Source organism: Marmota flaviventris, chromosome 4 (assembly GCF_047511675.1).
Source record: "Marmota flaviventris isolate mMarFla1 chromosome 4, mMarFla1.hap1, whole genome shotgun sequence".
In the NCBI taxonomy this organism is placed as follows: Eukaryota; Metazoa; Chordata; class Mammalia; order Rodentia; family Sciuridae; genus Marmota; species Marmota flaviventris.
Window position 1 is genome coordinate 26,062,663 of NC_092501.1, and position 17,914 is coordinate 26,080,576.

Genomic DNA, 17,914 nt, shown 5'->3' on the forward strand with positions numbered 1-17,914 from the left:
AAAAGCAGACATATCAAGGGGGATACATTAAGTCATGCCTTTTATGGAATGAAGCTGGTTCATTTTACTTTTGTGGTTCTTTCTTTATTTTTCTGGTACTAGGAATTGAACCCAGGGCTTACTGCATGCTACTTGAAGTACTTGCTCTACCACTGAGCTAATCTTCAGGCATTTGTTTAAACTTTATTTTGAGACAGGGGCTCCCTAAGTTGCCCAGGCTGGTCTTGAACTTGTGGTCTCCTGCCTCAGTCTCCTGAGTAGCTGGGATTACAGGTGTGCCCCAATCACTTTTTGTGGTTCTTTCAATTCCTGTGGTCCATTCTCCCTTTACATTTGTTGGACTGAAAAAATGTCAGACTGGTGTCCTAAACGAGGAAGAAATTCTATTCCTCTCTTGTGGCAGTTCAGGGAAGGCTAATTTAACCAAAGTGCAAAACTCTTGGCATTTTACTTGGCTTGAATCTATGATTTGGCCCACAGTAACTAGAAATTAGCTTATTTTTAGGGCAGTGTGAAGGTATGCACCTGTAGTCCCAGCTACTGGGAAGGCTGAGTGGGAGAATCACTGGAGTCCAGAAGGTTAAAACCAGTCTAGGTAACATAGTAAGACAGTGTCTCAAAACAATAGGAAAAAAAAAAGGCATTAGTTTGTTTTTCAAGTAAACTAACTATCACCAATTGCTTAATTTTCAGTAGGTGATGAGATAGAAACCTACATTGGGCAGAATCAGGCATCAAGGTAGGAATCCCATATTGCCAAAATACACATTCATGCACACAGGTTCAGAAAAGGAGTCAGCTTCTTCTCAGGCCATGTTCTTATACATTTCATGCACTGTAACCCTCTCCTATTCCTCTCCAATTTAATGAATTATGAACCTTTATCCATCTAATGCAGAGCCTTTATGAAAATGTAGTCGAGTAGGTGAATAACTTATCAGGTGTGACATGTGTTTTTCTCCTAGAAATCAAAGGGAACACTAACTCAAATCATTTCTGTGTTAAAATACCAAGGCTCTTAAGATGTAGTTAGTGATCTACATTTTTGTTTCATTCCCTTCAACCAGAAAAGTTATGCACAAATGAATCAAATTTTCTTTAGTATTTTCTTAAGCCACTTTACAAAATTGGATCATTGAGTAAAGCAAGCAACTAGGATACACCGGCTAGTATAGTAAGTTGCTCACCCTTCTGGGTGGTTGTCAAAATGCTCCCCTATAATAAGGTTCCATTTTTGTGTCTTTGGTCCTGAAAAGAATGGCTACAGGAATAGTAGTATAATAAAGGGAATTTTAATTGGCACGAAAGGGGTGAGACCTAGGACTTATGGAATAAATTAGAGGAAGTTTTTTTTTTTTTTTGTACTGGGGATTGAATCCAGGGTTGCTCTACCACTGAGCTACATCTCTTGTCTGTTTTTCTTTCTTTTCTTTCCTTCTCCTCTCCCCTCCTCTCCCCTCCCCTCTCGTCTCCTCCTTCCCTCCCTCCCTCTGTTCCTTCCTTCCCTCCCTTCCTTAAGTTCTAAATTTTTGAGGATCTTGCTAAATTGCTAAAACTGACCTTGAATTTGTGATCCTCCTGCCTCAATCTCCAGAACTAGGATTATAGACGTGTGCTGCCCTGTCCTGCTAGTTGATAAAGTTTTGAATAGATAGTTTCAAAGTGAAAAAGTTAGAAGGAATTCTTATTTGAGGTTTTATTTTGTTAAATGTTAATCAGCACGGTCTCTGAGGCTTGTAATGCACTGCTGTTAACAGACATCAAGGGAAATTGCTTTTTTTTTTTTTTTTAATTGGTTGGGCTGAAGATTCATTGGCTCCATGAGGAAGAAAGCTTTACTACTGCGTGAAATGGGAGTATGTGAGGCAGTTCTGAAGATGAAAAGAAATGTTAGTGTAAAATTAAATAATGCAACCTTAGATGACATTACACCACTGCCACATACTACTCAGTCATACCTTTACCCCTTCTCAGAAGCCAGTATGTTTGAAGGTTTCCCCTTCAATAAAAATAATTATGATTATGATAGTTTTTTGTCTTTAATCCCCAGATACCTGAGAATATACTCTGTAGTGTATTATGTAGTATATTACTGAAATTGTCTAAAAAAAGAAAAAGTTGGGGCTGGGCATGTGGCTCAAGTGGTAGCGCACTCGCCTGGCATGCATGCGTGAGGCACTGGGTTCGATTCTCAGCACCACATAAAAATAAAATAAAGATATTGTGTCCACCTAAAACTAAAAAATAAATATCAAAAAAAAAAAAAGAAAGAAAAAGAAAAAGTTGCTTTAAAAAAGTTCCTTTAGGCCAGGTGTGGTGGCGCACGCCTCTAATCACAGTGGCTAGGGAGGCTGAGACAGGAGAATTACAAGTTCAAAGTCAGTCTCAGCAAAAGCCAGGTGCTAAGCAACTCATTGAGACCCTGTATCTAATAAAAATACAAAATAGGTCTGGGAATGTGGCTCAGCGGACAAGTACCCCTGAGTTCAATCCCTGGTGCCCCCCAAAAATGCAATATTTTTAGGGCAAATTAGATAGTATGTAGGAAAACAAAGAGGAAAGTTTTAGAGAGGAAATGCAACAGATAAAGAAACTGGTACTCAGAAAGAGGTTAGTCTTTTGCCCAAAGCCATATAGCTAGTAAGGGAAGGATCAGGATTTTACCTATTTCCTTGCTTTTCCTATTATACATGCAAAAAAAAAAATGTTACAGTTCATGAAAGCAATAGTATTTTAACTGGACCTTCAAGGAAAAGTAAGTCTTAGGCTTTTTAGTGGTGAAGAGAAATAGCATTCTATGTGAAGAGAAATAGCATTCTATGTGAAGACAACTTGGTAAACAAAACCAAGATACCTTAGGCTGGGCATCTGGAATCCCAGCTACTCAGGAGTCTGAGGCAGGATTCCTTTTTGTGTGTGTGTAGGGGGGTGCGGGGTATGGAGGGTTGTTGAATTCAGTGGCACTCGACCTTCTCCTCTCCCCTCCCCTCCTGTCCCCAGACCTATTTTGTATTTTATTTAGAGACAGGGTCTCACGGAGTTGCTTCGTGCCTCACTGTTGCTAAGGCTGGCTTTGAACTCTCCATCCTCCTGTTTCAGCCTCCTGAGTCACTGGGAGTACAGGCATATGCCCTCAGGATTCCAATTTTGAGGCTAGTCTCAGCAACTTATCAAGACCCTGCCTTATAATATGAAAAGGAATGGTGATTTAGCTCAGTGGTAGAGTGACCCTGGGTTCAATCATGAGTACTGCAAAAACCAAAAATGAAAAAAAAATCCAAATTAACATGTTTAACACATTTGAGAATAATAGATTCTCATGAGGTTATAACTTAAGACCCAGACTTTGGGCTGGGGTTGTGGCTCAGCAATAGAGCACTCTTCTAGCACATGAGAGGTCCTGGGTTCAATCCTCAGCACCACATAAAAATAAATAAATTAAATAAAGGTATTGTGTCCAACTACAACTAAAAAATAAAATGTCAAAAAAAATTTTAAAAAAGACCCGAACTTTTTACCAGGCCTAATCAGATTCTTTAATGTAATTCTGGTAGCCTTCAAGGAATAAGTTTAGGGTGAAATGTTCTAAGATTTTATCTTGCCAGTTTATGCCATGATGACTATACCAGTCATATTTCCTTCTTCCTTGAAATGAGAACTACTAGAAACTTTTTTTCTATAAACAAACTTTACCTTTTCCCCCACTTCTGCCTGAAGAATTTACATAGCAGACTTTATAGACTGCCTCCTGCAGATATCTCATGAATGAAACAGTCACTATGTTCTGGTTTTCCAGATGAAACTATTATTTATTTATTGTTTCATTAAAGACCTTTAGATGCCTCTGTCCATAAGATATCACTCAGATCATGAAAAATTGCATCTTTGGAAGATTTGCTATAGATGTATATTGGTTATGAGAAAGAATCTTCACTCTTAAGCTCTATTGCTTACATTTTAAAGGTTACACACACACACACACACACACACACACACACACACACACACCCCTTGATCAAGTGGAACATCCCTGCCTCAGCTATCAACTACCCAGCTCTTGGGAAAAGAGAAGTGTTTTGCAAAATCATGAGTCAAGAGAATAAGTTAAAAATGGACCAAGAAATCTCCAGCTAGTTTGCTACTCAGTCTTTGCTAGTCCATCTGTCCACTTCATTTTATTTCAGTTTGTATAAGTGACCCCTGTCTTCAGCAGTCAGAAGTTGACATTAGCATTGGAAGGTGGCCCAGATTCCTGCCCTTAAAGATGCTTTGGGCTCAGAGCCATCCTTCACTGTGGCTGGTTTTAGCAATTTCCCTTTACTATGACATTGTCCCTTTCCCTCTGGGACTTTCTAATTCAGTAGCATTAGGATTAGGAGGTCCAGTACCAGTACATAATACACTCTTTTATTTCTTACCTCATCCTTTCTACCCCCAAATAACAAATAAATAAAAGCCAAGGTTTATTTTTAGAAGACATTAGATACTAAAAAAATAAAAAGAACCAGAAAGCTTTCCTTTAGCCCCCTGGTATGACATATGACTTTAAAAAGGAAGAAGAAAAAAACGTTACTGTCTTCAGGGATAGTTTTGTTCCTTCTTTGGAGCATTGTTGTTCACTTCTGAACCATCTTATCTCCTAGGATGAGGATAAAATATTATTGTTGTTTTCTTAGTGTGGAAGACTAGCTGATGATAATGGATCTTCAGAAGCAAAAGCTTAATTATAAGACTAGACAGAAACCTTTGTAGACTTTTGTTTATCCTTCCTTCAGTTTGTAAAATTGAATCTCCCGATGTGCCAAGCATTTTGCTGAAGACCTAAGAATATATTGGTGAGCAAAATAAACTTGGTCCCTGATCTCATGGAGCTTTTAGTCCCAGGTTCAGGAAAGCTGGAGATTTGGCTAGAATTTATATTCTGTTTCCCATTAAGTTCTACTTCAGTATTTTCCTTGGGCCTTTCTTTTTTCTTTCTTTTTGTTTTTTAAATACATTTATTCTATGTATTCCTTTGTATGTGGTGATGAAGATTGAACCCAGGGCCTCACAGGTGCTAGGCAAGCACTCTACTGTGAGCTATAGTCCCAGTCCCCCTTGAGCTTTTCTTTGGGCCTTGTTATTTGTATTTTTAAGTTCTCTTCCTAATGCTGGATGGTTGGCTTTCTGAATAATGAGGAAAGCACCAATGACTGCTTTAAAAAAAAACAAACCCAAAACAAAAAACAAGGAAGCTAGCCAGGTGTGGTGGTACATGCCTAGACAATATACTGACATCTCGTGTTTAAAAGAAAAAAAAAAAAAAAAAAGAAGTCAAGGGTGTTGAGAATAATTAGAACCAATCTTCCTTTCTTCCTCCCTCATTTTTTTTCCTCCCACTAAGTTTACCCCCAGCGTTCTATTCCAAGAACCAAAACTTGACATCTTTTGCACAAGCTGAGCTTTTTCCCCCCACTCTGAGAACTGGGGGAAATTTCCTTAAATTAAAAGTTCAGGGCTGACGATATAGCTTAGTTGGTAGAGTGCTTGTCTCACATGCACAAAGCCTTGGGTTCAATCTCCAGCACCACAAAAAAAAAAAAAAAAAAAAAAGTTCAGCATTTGGCACTAGCATGGTAGCACATTCCTGTACTCCCAGTGACTCAGGAGTTAAGGCATAAAGTTACAATTTCAAGGCCAGCCTCAGCAGCTTAGTGACAGCCCATTTCAAAATAAAGAGAGACTGGGGTGTAACTCAGTGGTAGAATACCCTTGGGTTATATTCCCCACATACCCCCAGTTTTTTAATTTAAATTTTAAAAAGAAGTTCCCTTGGTGATTATATTACCCTAGAATCTGTAAGTTCCATGTATATATCTGGCTTCTTTTCATGGTTTCAGGATTTATGCATGTTTTAGTATTTCATTCCTTTTTACCCATACCATATTTTATAGGGGGTTTTCCTCCTCCTCCTCCTCCTCCTCCTCTTCCTCTTCCTCCTCTTCCTCTTCTTCCTCCTCCTCTTCTTCTCCCTCTTCCTCCTCTTCTTCTTCCTCTTCCTCTTCTTCCTCCTCCTCTTCTTCTCCCTCTTCTTCTTCTTCCTTTTCTCTTCCTCCTCCTCCTCTTCTTCCTCTTCCTCCTCTTCTTATTCTTCCTCTTCCTTCTCTTCTTCTTCCTCTTCCTCCTCCTCCTTTCTCTTCCTCTTCCTCCTCATCCTCTTCATCTTCTCCTTCTCCTCCTTTCTCTTCCTCTTCCTCCTCTTCCTCCTCCTCCTTTATCTTCCTTTTCCTCCTCTTTCTCTTCTTCCTTTTCCTCCTCTTCTTCTTCTTCCTCTTCTTCTTCCTTCTCTTCTCCTCCTTTCTCTTCCTCTGCCTCCTCTTCCTCCTCTGCCTCTTCCTCCTCTTCCTTCTCTTCCTCTTCCTCCTCTTCTTTTTCCTCCTCTTCCTCTTCTTCCTCCTCTTCCTCCTCTTCCTCTTCTTCTTCCTCTTCTTCCTCCTCCTTCCTCTTTCTCCTCCTCCTTCCTCTTTCTCCTCTTCTTCTTCCTCTTCCTCTTTCTCCTCTTCTTCTTCCTCTTCCTCTTCCTCCTCCTCTTCTTCCTCCCCCTCTTCCTCCTCCTCCTCTTCTTCCTCTTCCTCTTCTTCTTCCTCCTCTTCTTCCTCTTCCTCTTCTTCCTCTTCCTCTTCCTCCTCCTCTTCTTCATCTTCCTCTTCTTCTTTCTCTTCTTTCTCCTCCTCTTCTTCTTCCTCTTCCTCTTCTTCTTCCTCCCCTTCTTCCTCCTCCTCCTCTTCTTCATCTTCCTCCTCCTCCTCTTCTTCTTCCTCCTCTTCCTCCTCCTCCTCCTCTTCTTCCTCTTCTTCCTCCTCCTCCTCCTTCCTCCTCTTCCTCCCAGGGCTTCCTGTTGCATGTGAGGCAAGTACTTTACCACTGAGTTACACCCCTAGTCCCCCTTCTTTTTTATTTTTTCTATAACATTGTTGTTGATCTGCTCCTCGGTTGATGGACATTTGGGTTGTTTCCGTATTTTGTCTATTAGGAATAATGATGCTCTGAACATTTATGTACAAGTTTTGTGTGTGGACATATATTTTTATTCTTTTGGATATATTCCTAGGGATGGACTAGGTCATGTGATAACTCTGTTTAACATTTGTGGAACTGCTGAGCCACTTTCCAAAGAAGCTGTGTCATTTTACAATTCCACCAGTCATATAGAAGATGCTAATTTCTCCAAATCCTTGCTAACACCTACTATTTTTTTTTTTTTATTATCACTATGCTAGTGTCCTAGTGGGTATGAAATGGTATCTTACGGGTTTTGGTGTTTGTTTGTTTTTTCAGGACCAGGGATTGAACCCAGGGGAACTCAACCACTGAGCCATATCCCCAGCCCTATTTTAGTATTTTATTTTGAGATAGAGTCTCACTAAGTTGCTTAACACCTAGCTAAATTACTGAGGCTGGCTTTGAACTCAAGATCCTCCTGCCTCCGCCTCCGCCTCTGCCTCTGGGGCAGATTTGCAATGGCCTTATGCCTGGCTATCTTATGGTTTTGATTTGCATTTAAAATCCTTAATGACTAATGTTGTTGAGCGTATTTTCACATATATCAAATCTTTTGCTCCTTTAAATAATTAGGTTACTTTCCTTTTTATTGTTGAATTGTAGGAATTCTTTATATATTCTGGTTTTAAATTCCTTATCAAATAATGGACTTGCAAATAAACCTATTCTGTAGGTTCTCTTTTCACTTTCTTGATGGGTTTTTGCCACACAAAATCTTTTAAACTCAAAGAAGTCCAAATAGATCACTTTTTATTTTGAAGCATCAATCAGGTTCATTTGCTTCTAGGCTGTGGTCATCCCTGACAGTAAACTGAAACTTCACCCTCTGAGTGTTTCTCTGAGTGAAAAACATATTTGACAAAATGTTTGGTTACAAAATTCTTTTCCACCTTGGATTTACACCAAGCTTCAATCTTTTTTCTTTTCTTTTTTTAAAATATTTTTTGTAGTTGTAGATGGACAGAATGCCTTTATTTTATTTGTTTATTTTTATAATAACAAATATATGGTGCTGAGGATCGAACCCAGTGTTCACGCGTGCTAGGCAAGCACTCTGCCACTGAGCTACAGCCTCAGCCCCCAAGCCTCAATCTTTTTTTTTCTAATATTTTTTTAGTTGTAGATGGATACAATATCTTTATTTTACTCATTTTTTTTTTTATGTGATGCTAAGGATCCAACCCAGTGCCTCACACATGTGAGGCAAGTGCTCTACCACTGAGCCACAACCCCAGCACCCCCAAGCCTCAGTCTTAACAGACAGATATTATGTCTGCTCCTCTTGTTATTCTCTAGAAAAATTAGTTTTCAGAACTCTTCTCCTGACCCATTTCTATCCTGTTTGATTTATTCACTCATTGAATATTTATTGAGCACCAGCTGTGTGCCAAACATTTGACATTGCTTTTCCAGGTTTTTATTATAGTATATACAGTTACATAAATGTTATATATTTATTTTATATATCATATAAATATTGTAAGAACCCTCTCAAGGTTTAGTCATTCTTTCAGCAAACTTTTTTTTCCCCCAATACTTTTTTAGGTTTCAATTGAACCTTGATGCTCTGCCACTGAGCTATATCCTCAGCCCTTTTTATTTTTTATTTTGGGACAGGGTTTTGCTGAATTGTCCAGGATGGCCTTGAACTCGAAGTTTCTGCCTCAGCTTTCTGAGTAGCTGGGATTATAGGAGTGTACCATTGCTCCCAGCTTCTTTTAGCATACCTTTATTATATGCCTATAATGTACTATTCCCAGGTACTACGCTAAGTGTGATTGTTACCACTTTTTCCTTTGGTGAGATACATGGTTTGCCAAGAATCAGAATAACAAATGGTCAACCAGCCAAATTATGATTTTTCAGGCATGGTGGTGCACACCTATAGTCCCAGCTACTTGGGAGGTTGAGATGGAAGGATTTCCCAGGAGTTCAAGACCAGCCCAGGCAACATAATAAGACCATGTCTTATTGTGAAAATAAAATAAAATAACAAGCTATGATATTTTTTAAGCTTCTGCCTTATTACTATTATTACTTGCATTAGATAAAATGGGTCTATAATTTTTTTACTATCAATGGATATCATATTAAAAGGAAATATTGATTTCTGTTATGCTCTCTCATGCACAAACTTTTTTTTTTTTTTTTTTTTTTAATGGAGGAGGGTACCAGGGATTGAACTCAGGACCACTGAGCCACATCCCCAGCCCTATTTTGTATTTTATTTAGAGACAGAGTCTCACTTAGTTGCTTCGCGCCTCGCAGTTGCTGAGGCTGACTTTGAACTCTCAATCCTCCCTTCTCAGCCTCCAGAGCTGCTGGGATGTGTGCCACTGGCATGCACACACATTTTAATAAACTTTTTCTTTTGGAATAATTTTAGATTTATTAAAAAAAAGAAATTGACACTATACTTCATGTACTTTATTTTTAAAATTTTTAAAAATACCACCCATCTATTTCATGAGTGTTTTACTACATTTTTTTGTTAAAAATATTCCCGCAATTTGTGAGCATGCAGAATAAAATATAATAAGTACTCTCAAAAAAAAAGTGCAAAGATAGTATACAGAGTTCCTATGTACCCTCGGCCTACTTTTACTCATCTTACATTAACATAGTACATCTATCAACAAAAGAAACTGCATTGTTACATCACTGTTAACTAAAACTCTGTATTTTACTTAGACTTCACCAGTTTATTTATTAATATTCTATTTCTATGTACAGGATCCAGTCCAGGGTACCATGCTATATTTAGTTGTTGTATCTCCCCAGTGTCCTCTAGTCTGTGACAATTTCTCAAGTCTTATTTTTCATGACATTCACAATCTTAAGGAGGACTGAGATGCTGTGGAATGTCCCCTGCCTGGATTTGTCTGATATTTTTCTTACGTTTAGATTAGGGTTATAGCTTTTGGAAGAAAACAACAGAGGTGAAGTGCCCTTCTCATGATATTACAATAGGGGTTATGTGAAATTCCCATGATATCACTGGTGATGTTAACCTTTATCATTTGATTAAATTAGCATTTGCTAGGTTTCTTTACTGTAAAATTACTGTTTTGTCCTTTTGCTATCCTAAATAAGGCACTAAATCTAGCTCTTCCTTAAGGGTGGAATTTAAACTTTACCTCCTATAGGAGAGAATATCTATACATGTTACTTGAATTATTATATTAGAAGGATTTGGTTTGGGTTGGGGACGTAGCTCAGAGGTAGAGTATTTGCCTAGCATTTGCAAGGCCTTGTGCTCAATCCCCAGTACACAGATTGAGAGAGAAAGAAAGACTTGGTTCTTTTACCCATTTTCTTAATCATTTATTTATATCAGTATGAACTCCTATGAAACCTTGATTTAAAACCCAATATTTTTTCTGCTGCACCTGGCTAGAAATGACAAGAATTTATCCCAAGATATTGGTTTCAGGGAAATATATTTATTTCAGATTTTAGACATTTTTGAGGTGGGGCTGATAAGACTTGGTAACCTTGGAAGCTAAGGAGCGATGCAGCAGGAGTGTTTGAAAAATGATAACTCAGATTTTGGGTTGAATGGTTGGGATTAAAATTTGGGGTTGAACTGAATGCAGTAGTGCACGCTTCTAATCCTGACTACTCTAGAATCTAAGGCAATGAGAATCACAGATTTGAAGCCAGCCTCAACAATTTAATGAGATCACATCTCAATATAAAAAATAAAAAGGGGGGTTGGGGTTGTGGCTCAGCGGTAGAGTGCTAGCCTAGCACGTGTGAGGCCCTGGGTTCTATCCTCAGCACCACCTAAAAATATAATTAAAAATAATAATTGATTGGATAGAGAGAAAGGATGGGAGAGGAGGGGAGGAGTAGGAGGGATAGGAAGGGCAGCAGAATAGAATAGACAATATGATGGATGTATGTACATTACATGTATGTATTATATGTCAAAATACATTCTGCTGTCATGTATGACTAAAAAAAAATAAAAATAAATCGTATGGTAAAAAAATAAATAAAATAAAATACAAAAATAATAATAAAGGTACAATACCTTTGTGTCCAACTACAACTAAAAAATAAATATTAAAAAAAATAAAAATAAAAAGGACTTGGGCTGGGGTTGTAGTTCAGTGGTAGAGCACTTGCCTCGCACCTGTGAGGACCTGGGTTCAGTTCTCAGCACCACATAAAAATAAATAAATAAAGAGACTGTGGCCATCTACAACTGAAAAAATAGATAGATAGATAGATAGATAGATAGATAGATAAAAAGGACTGTGAATGTACTTCAGTGGTGGAACACCTTGGGTTCAATCCCTAGTAATGACCAAGGGGGTGGAAAAGAGAGATTAAAACTATATACTAAAAAGTGTGAACATTGTTTGTAGCCTTGATGAAGGTGAGTTTCTTGAGAGAGTGTATTTAGCCTATATATTGAACCAACATTCTCAGAGTCTTGTTCTCCCAAGTCAGAGCTGAGAAAAACAACTTCCCTTTCTTTTTTTTGTAAAGAGAAAAGGTTTATTATGTATATATTTTACAGTAGAATGCATTTTGACATATTGTACACAAATGGAGCATACTTCTCATTCCTCTGGCTGTACATGGTGCAGATCACTCCAGTAGTGTAATCATACATGTATATAGGGTAATAATGTATTGTCTCATTCCACTGTCCTTCCCATCCCCACTGCCCCACCCCTTCTTTCACTCCCCTCACAACTTCCCTTTTTGATTGAAACATAAGGGCCCTCTGGCAGCCAGCACCCTTGGTCCTGTTTCTTATCTGAAGGACTCACATGGTTTTTCTTTGTTTAGCTTGTTTGGTTGTGGATTTTTCTGCTTCATTTGCATAGCGGAGATGCTTGATTCTGTCCTCTAATAAATTATTAAACTCTTCCTATTCAGAGTTGTTAATTCACTTCCATTTGTAATCTCATGATTAGTAAGAAGACAATTACCTTCTGACAATCACTCCCATGATCTAGTACTCTAAGCCAGAGGGTACTCAATCCTTGTTTTTAACCAGTTTATCCTCTTCTCCCATCTGGTACTATATTAATTTTAATTCTTTGTTTCAGAGCCATCATCAACCACTTTAACCCCAAAATTGAGTCCTATGCTGCTGTGAATCACATATCCCAACTGTCAGAGGAGCAGGTAAGCCATTACTCTTCTCAGAGTGACCTAGTTGGTGGCTAGGATCAATCAGTTGCCTTCTCTCTGGTGGCAGGTGATTCTGTGACTGAACGGGAATGGCAAGAGCCAGGCCATTTGAGACGAATTAGTACAGGATTGCTTGATAGTACTTAAAATAGCAAGTAATATCTTCTGCATTTGTGCCATCTGCATGGTTTGTTTAATTACATAGGAGAAATGTAGTTGAAAATTTGGTGAATTATTGTTTTAGAGTGGGTGATAAATCATTACTTTTTAAAATCTTAGAGTCATTTTTGATTTTTGAAAGTAAGAAACGAGATCTTAGAAATGTATAAAACTGCCAATTAGAAAAACCCTTAGTTCAGCTTAATTTGAAGCTTTTTGGCTCGTTAAAACATGAGCCCTTTTTGGGACAGATTTTCCTTAGTAATTGAGTTCCCTTTGCCTTGAGCAATTATTTTCTGAGCAGGCTTTTTTATGGTATGGACTGAGATGGAAATGCAGAGAGCTTGTGTTTTGCTTTGCTTGAATCTGGCCTGATTTCCCCTTCTCCCAAAGTGCCTGCACTTAGCTCTACATTATATAAAAGTACAGATGGGGCATTAGCATGGCATAGGGTTGAACCTGATGTTTCATTCTGAGACACTTGAGTCCATTTTTAAAAGCAGAAAATAAGATATCTTCTTCACATGATTCCCCTTCCTTTCTTCTCATCCTCCTCCCAAGTTGGAGGGGCCAGGGTATGGATTCCAAGCCAATAAGAAGACCACATATGCTCCTTTCTCCCTTGCTTGCCAATGCATCATTGTACCCCTTTTCTGAGCTTCTTCCTGACAGGACCAGCCAGCAGCTATGGTATGACCATGTGTTCAGTGTTCCTAAAAGCTATTCAGTTCACCCAATGAAGCACGAGGCAAGCTTTTTCCTAACAGACAGGCTTCTCAGTATTCCCCAGTGCTTCTTTCCTCAGCCAGATGGATAGGACTCTATTAGTCTGTCAGTTGTTCCCTTTGACATATTTGTTCTCTTTTGTGAGGCCAGCTGTGCGAATCCATCCTCACATTTAAAACTCTGTTATAAATGGCTTTTATTTTTTATTTTTTCCTTTCTGCCTTAGAGCAGTCCGGAGTCCTATTCTTTGATGCTGAGCTCTCTGTGAGGTGCTTCCTGATGCTGCTATCTTTTTCTCTTGGACCCATTTGTGTCAGTTTCTATGTCATTTTTATGCAGAAGAATGCAACACCTTGAATTCGGAACACTGAGAAAAGGGATGACTTTCCTACATCAGTGAGCTCTGGTTAGCCTAAAAGCTTTTTTAAAAAATAGGAAGACACATTTTCACTGTCAGCCACGTGCAGCATTCATCCCTAGCAGCTTGGGAAGGTCAGGCTGAAATCTTTCTCCAGCAGAAGCAGCCACAGACCAATAATAAAAGCTCATTCTGGTGCATGAGACAATCTGGAAAAGGATGATTAGCAAGCACATGTCCTCACCTTCCTCCAACTTCTTTCAAAGTTAAATGAAGTGATGAAAGTGCCTCTCAAAAAGAGTCCATGAGCCAGAGATGAAGTGAGTCCTGTGGAGAGGAAGAGGGAAAAAGAATGGGAAAGTAAATCAACCTAATAATTACTTGCCTGCTGTAATACAAGATATGGTGCTGGGTAGTAGGGATCAACAGTGAATAAGTATAGTTCTTTCTGTCATGGAGTTTTTGTATACTTAGGTAAACCTCCCTTTAACATTCCTTTTCACTTGGGGCTTGGGGCAGGGAGGGTGACACTATTCTGGGACCCTTTTCAAAACTACCCTTAAAATAGCTGTTGCTTCTGTTCCCTAACTGTCTTTGAAGAGTGCTAAATGACAGACAGCATTCTAGTGTACTTGTTTTTATTCTCAGCACTATCAGATTAGAGTTATTTGACTGCCTTGCTTATCTCCAACATTATTGGAGCACTTCTCTCCCTTCACTTATGAACATTAATGCTAATGTCACTTAATGTTAAGAGTATTCGCAGCTTTTCAAAGAGCTGGCTTTGGCATGTAGTAGGGCCCTGCAGCTGTTAGCCGCAGAATGAGTAAGAAAAAAAATTAAGAATTTTATTCCTAGTAGATTTTAAAGTACTCCTAAAATAAAACCTAAAGACCATGGATAGGTGTTAACTGGAATTTATAGCACTTAGCTAGTAGACAATATAGGGCTTTTTAAAAACATATGCCTGCCCAGCTTGCTGTTTTCTTCTGGCAAGAGATTTGTTTATTCTTGATTCCTGATGACCCCAGATACATTTAGCCTCTGTTCTAAGACATCAAAGGCTATACATTATTGCTGATTAAATAAATCCCAGTCTCTCACACTAGGCTTTCTTTTCAAACATCCAGAAGAGAGAGAACAATTTTCTGTCAGTTTTCATTGACTTCAAGGAGTGCAAATTTTTTTTAATGAGTTAATGCCCTTAGTATGACTCAATAGTCATGCATTTTAAACTGCAAACATTTTTATAGTGTATATGCAGACATTTTATTTGTCTGTAAAGCTTTTTCATTTTGACTTGTTTTTTTTACATGTGCTAAAATGTACACGACAAGAAATTTACCATTTTTAAAATTTTAAGTATACGTTCAGTGGCATTAAATACATTTACACCATTGTGCAGCCATCACTATTTGTCTCTCTAGAACTTTCTTATCCTTGTGTACTGAAACTCTTTAGTTTTCAAATAATAAACACCATTCTTTATGATCCTCAAAAGGTAGCCACTGTTGCCAGTAAACAATTTGACTATGCTAGGTGTCTTAGTGGAATCATATATTTCATGACTTCTTATTTCTTGTAGCATAGTATATTCAAGGTTCTTCCGTGTTGTTGCATGTATCGGAATTTATTTTTTTAAGACTGAATAATAATTCATTCATTGCATTGATGGACATGTAGGTTGTTTCCACCATTTATTTATTTAGGTACTAGGGATTGAATCTAGGGCATTCTACCACTGAACTACATCTCAGCCCTTTCCATTATTTTTTCAGTTTTGAGATGGAATCTTTCTTCCTTTTAATGTTTTTAGTTGTAGATGGACACAATATCTATATTTTTATGTGGTTCTGAGAATTGAACCCAGTGCCTCACACTTGCTAGGCAAGTGTTCTACCACTGAACTACAATCCCAGCCTAAGATAGGATTTAATTTGCTGAGGTTGGCCTCTAACTTGTAATCTTCTTGCCTTAGCCTCCTGAGTAGCTTTTATTGTAGGTATACAACATTGTGTATGGCTTGTTTCCATCTTCTAGCTCCTAGCCTCTGCTGCAGTCTTAGGGATTGAACCCAGGGCCTCACATTGGTAGGCAAGCACTTTATCGCTGAGCTACATCCCCAGCCCATCTTTCTAGCTATTATGAATAATAATTTTTAAAATTTTCGAGGAAGTTCAACTTGTCTGTTTTTTTTTTTTTTTCTTTTGTTGCCTGTACTTTGGTGTAATATCCAAAAAATCATTGCCAAATTTGGGGTCGTGAAACTTTTGCCCTATGTTACCCTATGTAAGGACATTTTGACCTGTGCTTATATTTAACATATCTTTATGAGAAAAGATTAAGAGAAAAGATTAAGAACTTTTCCAAGAACTATGAAACTACTCTCAGTTTATACCCTACTGGATTTGGCTTGTTTCTACCACATCTTTTAAAAAGTGGACCTTCAGGGGTTGGTGGTATAGCTGTATGAGAAGCCCTGGGTTCAGTCCTCAGATCAGAACCACAAAAAAAAAAAAAAAGGAAAAAAATGTCCTTCAGGCTATCTGCCCACCCTCAACTAAGATTTAGCTCCTTTCTGTCTATTTATGGCTCATTGATAAGTGTCCATCCCTATCTAGTTTGTCTTGGTATGCCAGGCAAACCTGATCATCAAGGAATAAGGATTCCTAAAACAATAAAGCTAAGATTGGAATATTTGGAATGCATGGCAATATCAGTGGTTCTCTACATAAGGAACTTTGAGTCTACTTTGATTCCTTCCATTCCTAGGTCTGCTTTCCTTCTGGTTCCATTTATTAAGGGCCTAGCCTGAGCCAACCTCATTGCTAGCTTGCTAGCCAAGTGATGAGACATAAGAGGCAAGCTTGCTTTTTAAATTGTGGTTAAACACACACACACACACACACACTACACATCAAAATTTACCATCTAAACCATTTTTTACCGTATAGTACAGTAGACTTACAGCACACACATGGTTGTGCCACAGCTCTCTAGGATTTTTCCATCCTGCAGAACTGAAACCCTATACTCACTGAATAACTCCCTTTCCCTGTTCCTCTTTCTGCCCTGGCAACCAGTATTTCACTTTGTAAGAGTGTACAAATCTATCTTGAAGCTAGTTTTCCTTTCAACTCAATAGTCCTGGAGCTTGCTAAAACTTTTTTTTTTTTTTTTTTTTTGGTGGTACCAGGGATTGAACTCAGGAGCCCTGGACCATTGAGCCACTTCCCCAGCCATATTTTGTGTTTTATTTAGAGACAGGGTCTCACTGAGATGCTTTTGCTGAAGCTGGCTTTGAACTCATGATCCTCCTGCCTCAGCCTCCTGAGCAGCTGGGATTACAGGCATGTGCCACCAAACCCAGCTATTACTAAAACTTTTTTATGTATAAATTTAGTAATTTTTTTTGTGAAGATCAGAACAATGTTCTGCTGGTACCCTCCCCCTCAACCATATGTCATAGGACCATAGGACAGCACAACCAGATTCCAAGTTTTCTACATTAGGGATTTTGATGGAGTTTTACTTCCCTTTGTTTCTTTTAAATTTCCTCCCTCACTAGAATTTGCACTTTGGATACAGAGGAGGCCTGTTGTGTAACAAAGGGCATATCTTCATAAGTATTATGACAATGCAGGATATTGTTGAAAGCTGCCAAGTATTATTTATTTCCATCTATTAGTAATCTTCCTACATCTTTTTATTTTATCCTGATCCTAAGAGCCATTACAAATCACTGTTGGGTGTTGGAGATCTAAATGAAACCTCACTTTATTTTCTAAGGGAAGAGTGAGATACCAATAAGAGGAAAACCCTAGTTTGTGAAGCACAACATTGTTAGGTATTCTGGGTGGCATTCACTACTGTAGGAAAAAATGCACAAAGATCTTGGAGGAAAATCCTAAGAGCTTCAAGCCTTATGAGGGAGTTAGGGATGTAGCTCAGTGGTAGAGTGCTTGCCTAACATGCATGAAGCCCTGGTTTTCATCCTCAGCACTGTACATCGAGACAAAAAAAAAGTTTTATGAGGAAAAGTGAGCCTGAGGCTTCAGCTTTAGAGTTGTTGGCCCTTGGTGTGTTAGTAAATGTTTAACAACCACTAGGGAGGGTGAGTGTTGAGAGGGGGGCTGATGGGTAGTGTTGGGTAATTGTGTTCCCACCACTATGGCTAATGTGAAGCCAGCTGGCTTTCACATGAACAGTCAGTTCTCATAAACCAAGCCTGTGTGAGCCAGCTCCAGCACACTACTTGTTGTTAAGGAGGTTGGGAGAAGGACTGTGACACTGTGTGGCAGGGTTTTCTGAGCAGAAAGTGAATATACCTCTATAAAATTATCTTCAGGGTTACTTTGGATCTTAAATAGGATTGAGGCCTGTGAGCAGCCCACTCTGAGAGCCCCTGTGATGTTTTCTCATTTTAGAAGAGGGCCCTAACCATCATGTAAGACTGCCTTAGAAGAGACATACGCTAGA

General features: G+C 38.6%; 1 protein-coding gene across 2 annotated transcripts in view; it reads left to right on the forward strand.

Annotated features, from left to right (window-relative positions):
- Armh3 (armadillo like helical domain containing 3) overlaps positions 1 to 17,914 on the forward strand; it is a 184,564-nt gene that overhangs the window by 140,484 nt on the left and 26,166 nt on the right. For both annotated transcript variants that reach the window (XM_027930424.2, XM_027930423.2), the window contains one exon: positions 12,108 to 12,186. In XM_027930424.2, the coding sequence (XP_027786225.1) occupies positions 12,108 to 12,186 (79 nt within the window). The remainder of the gene's footprint in view (positions 1 to 12,107; positions 12,187 to 17,914) is intronic.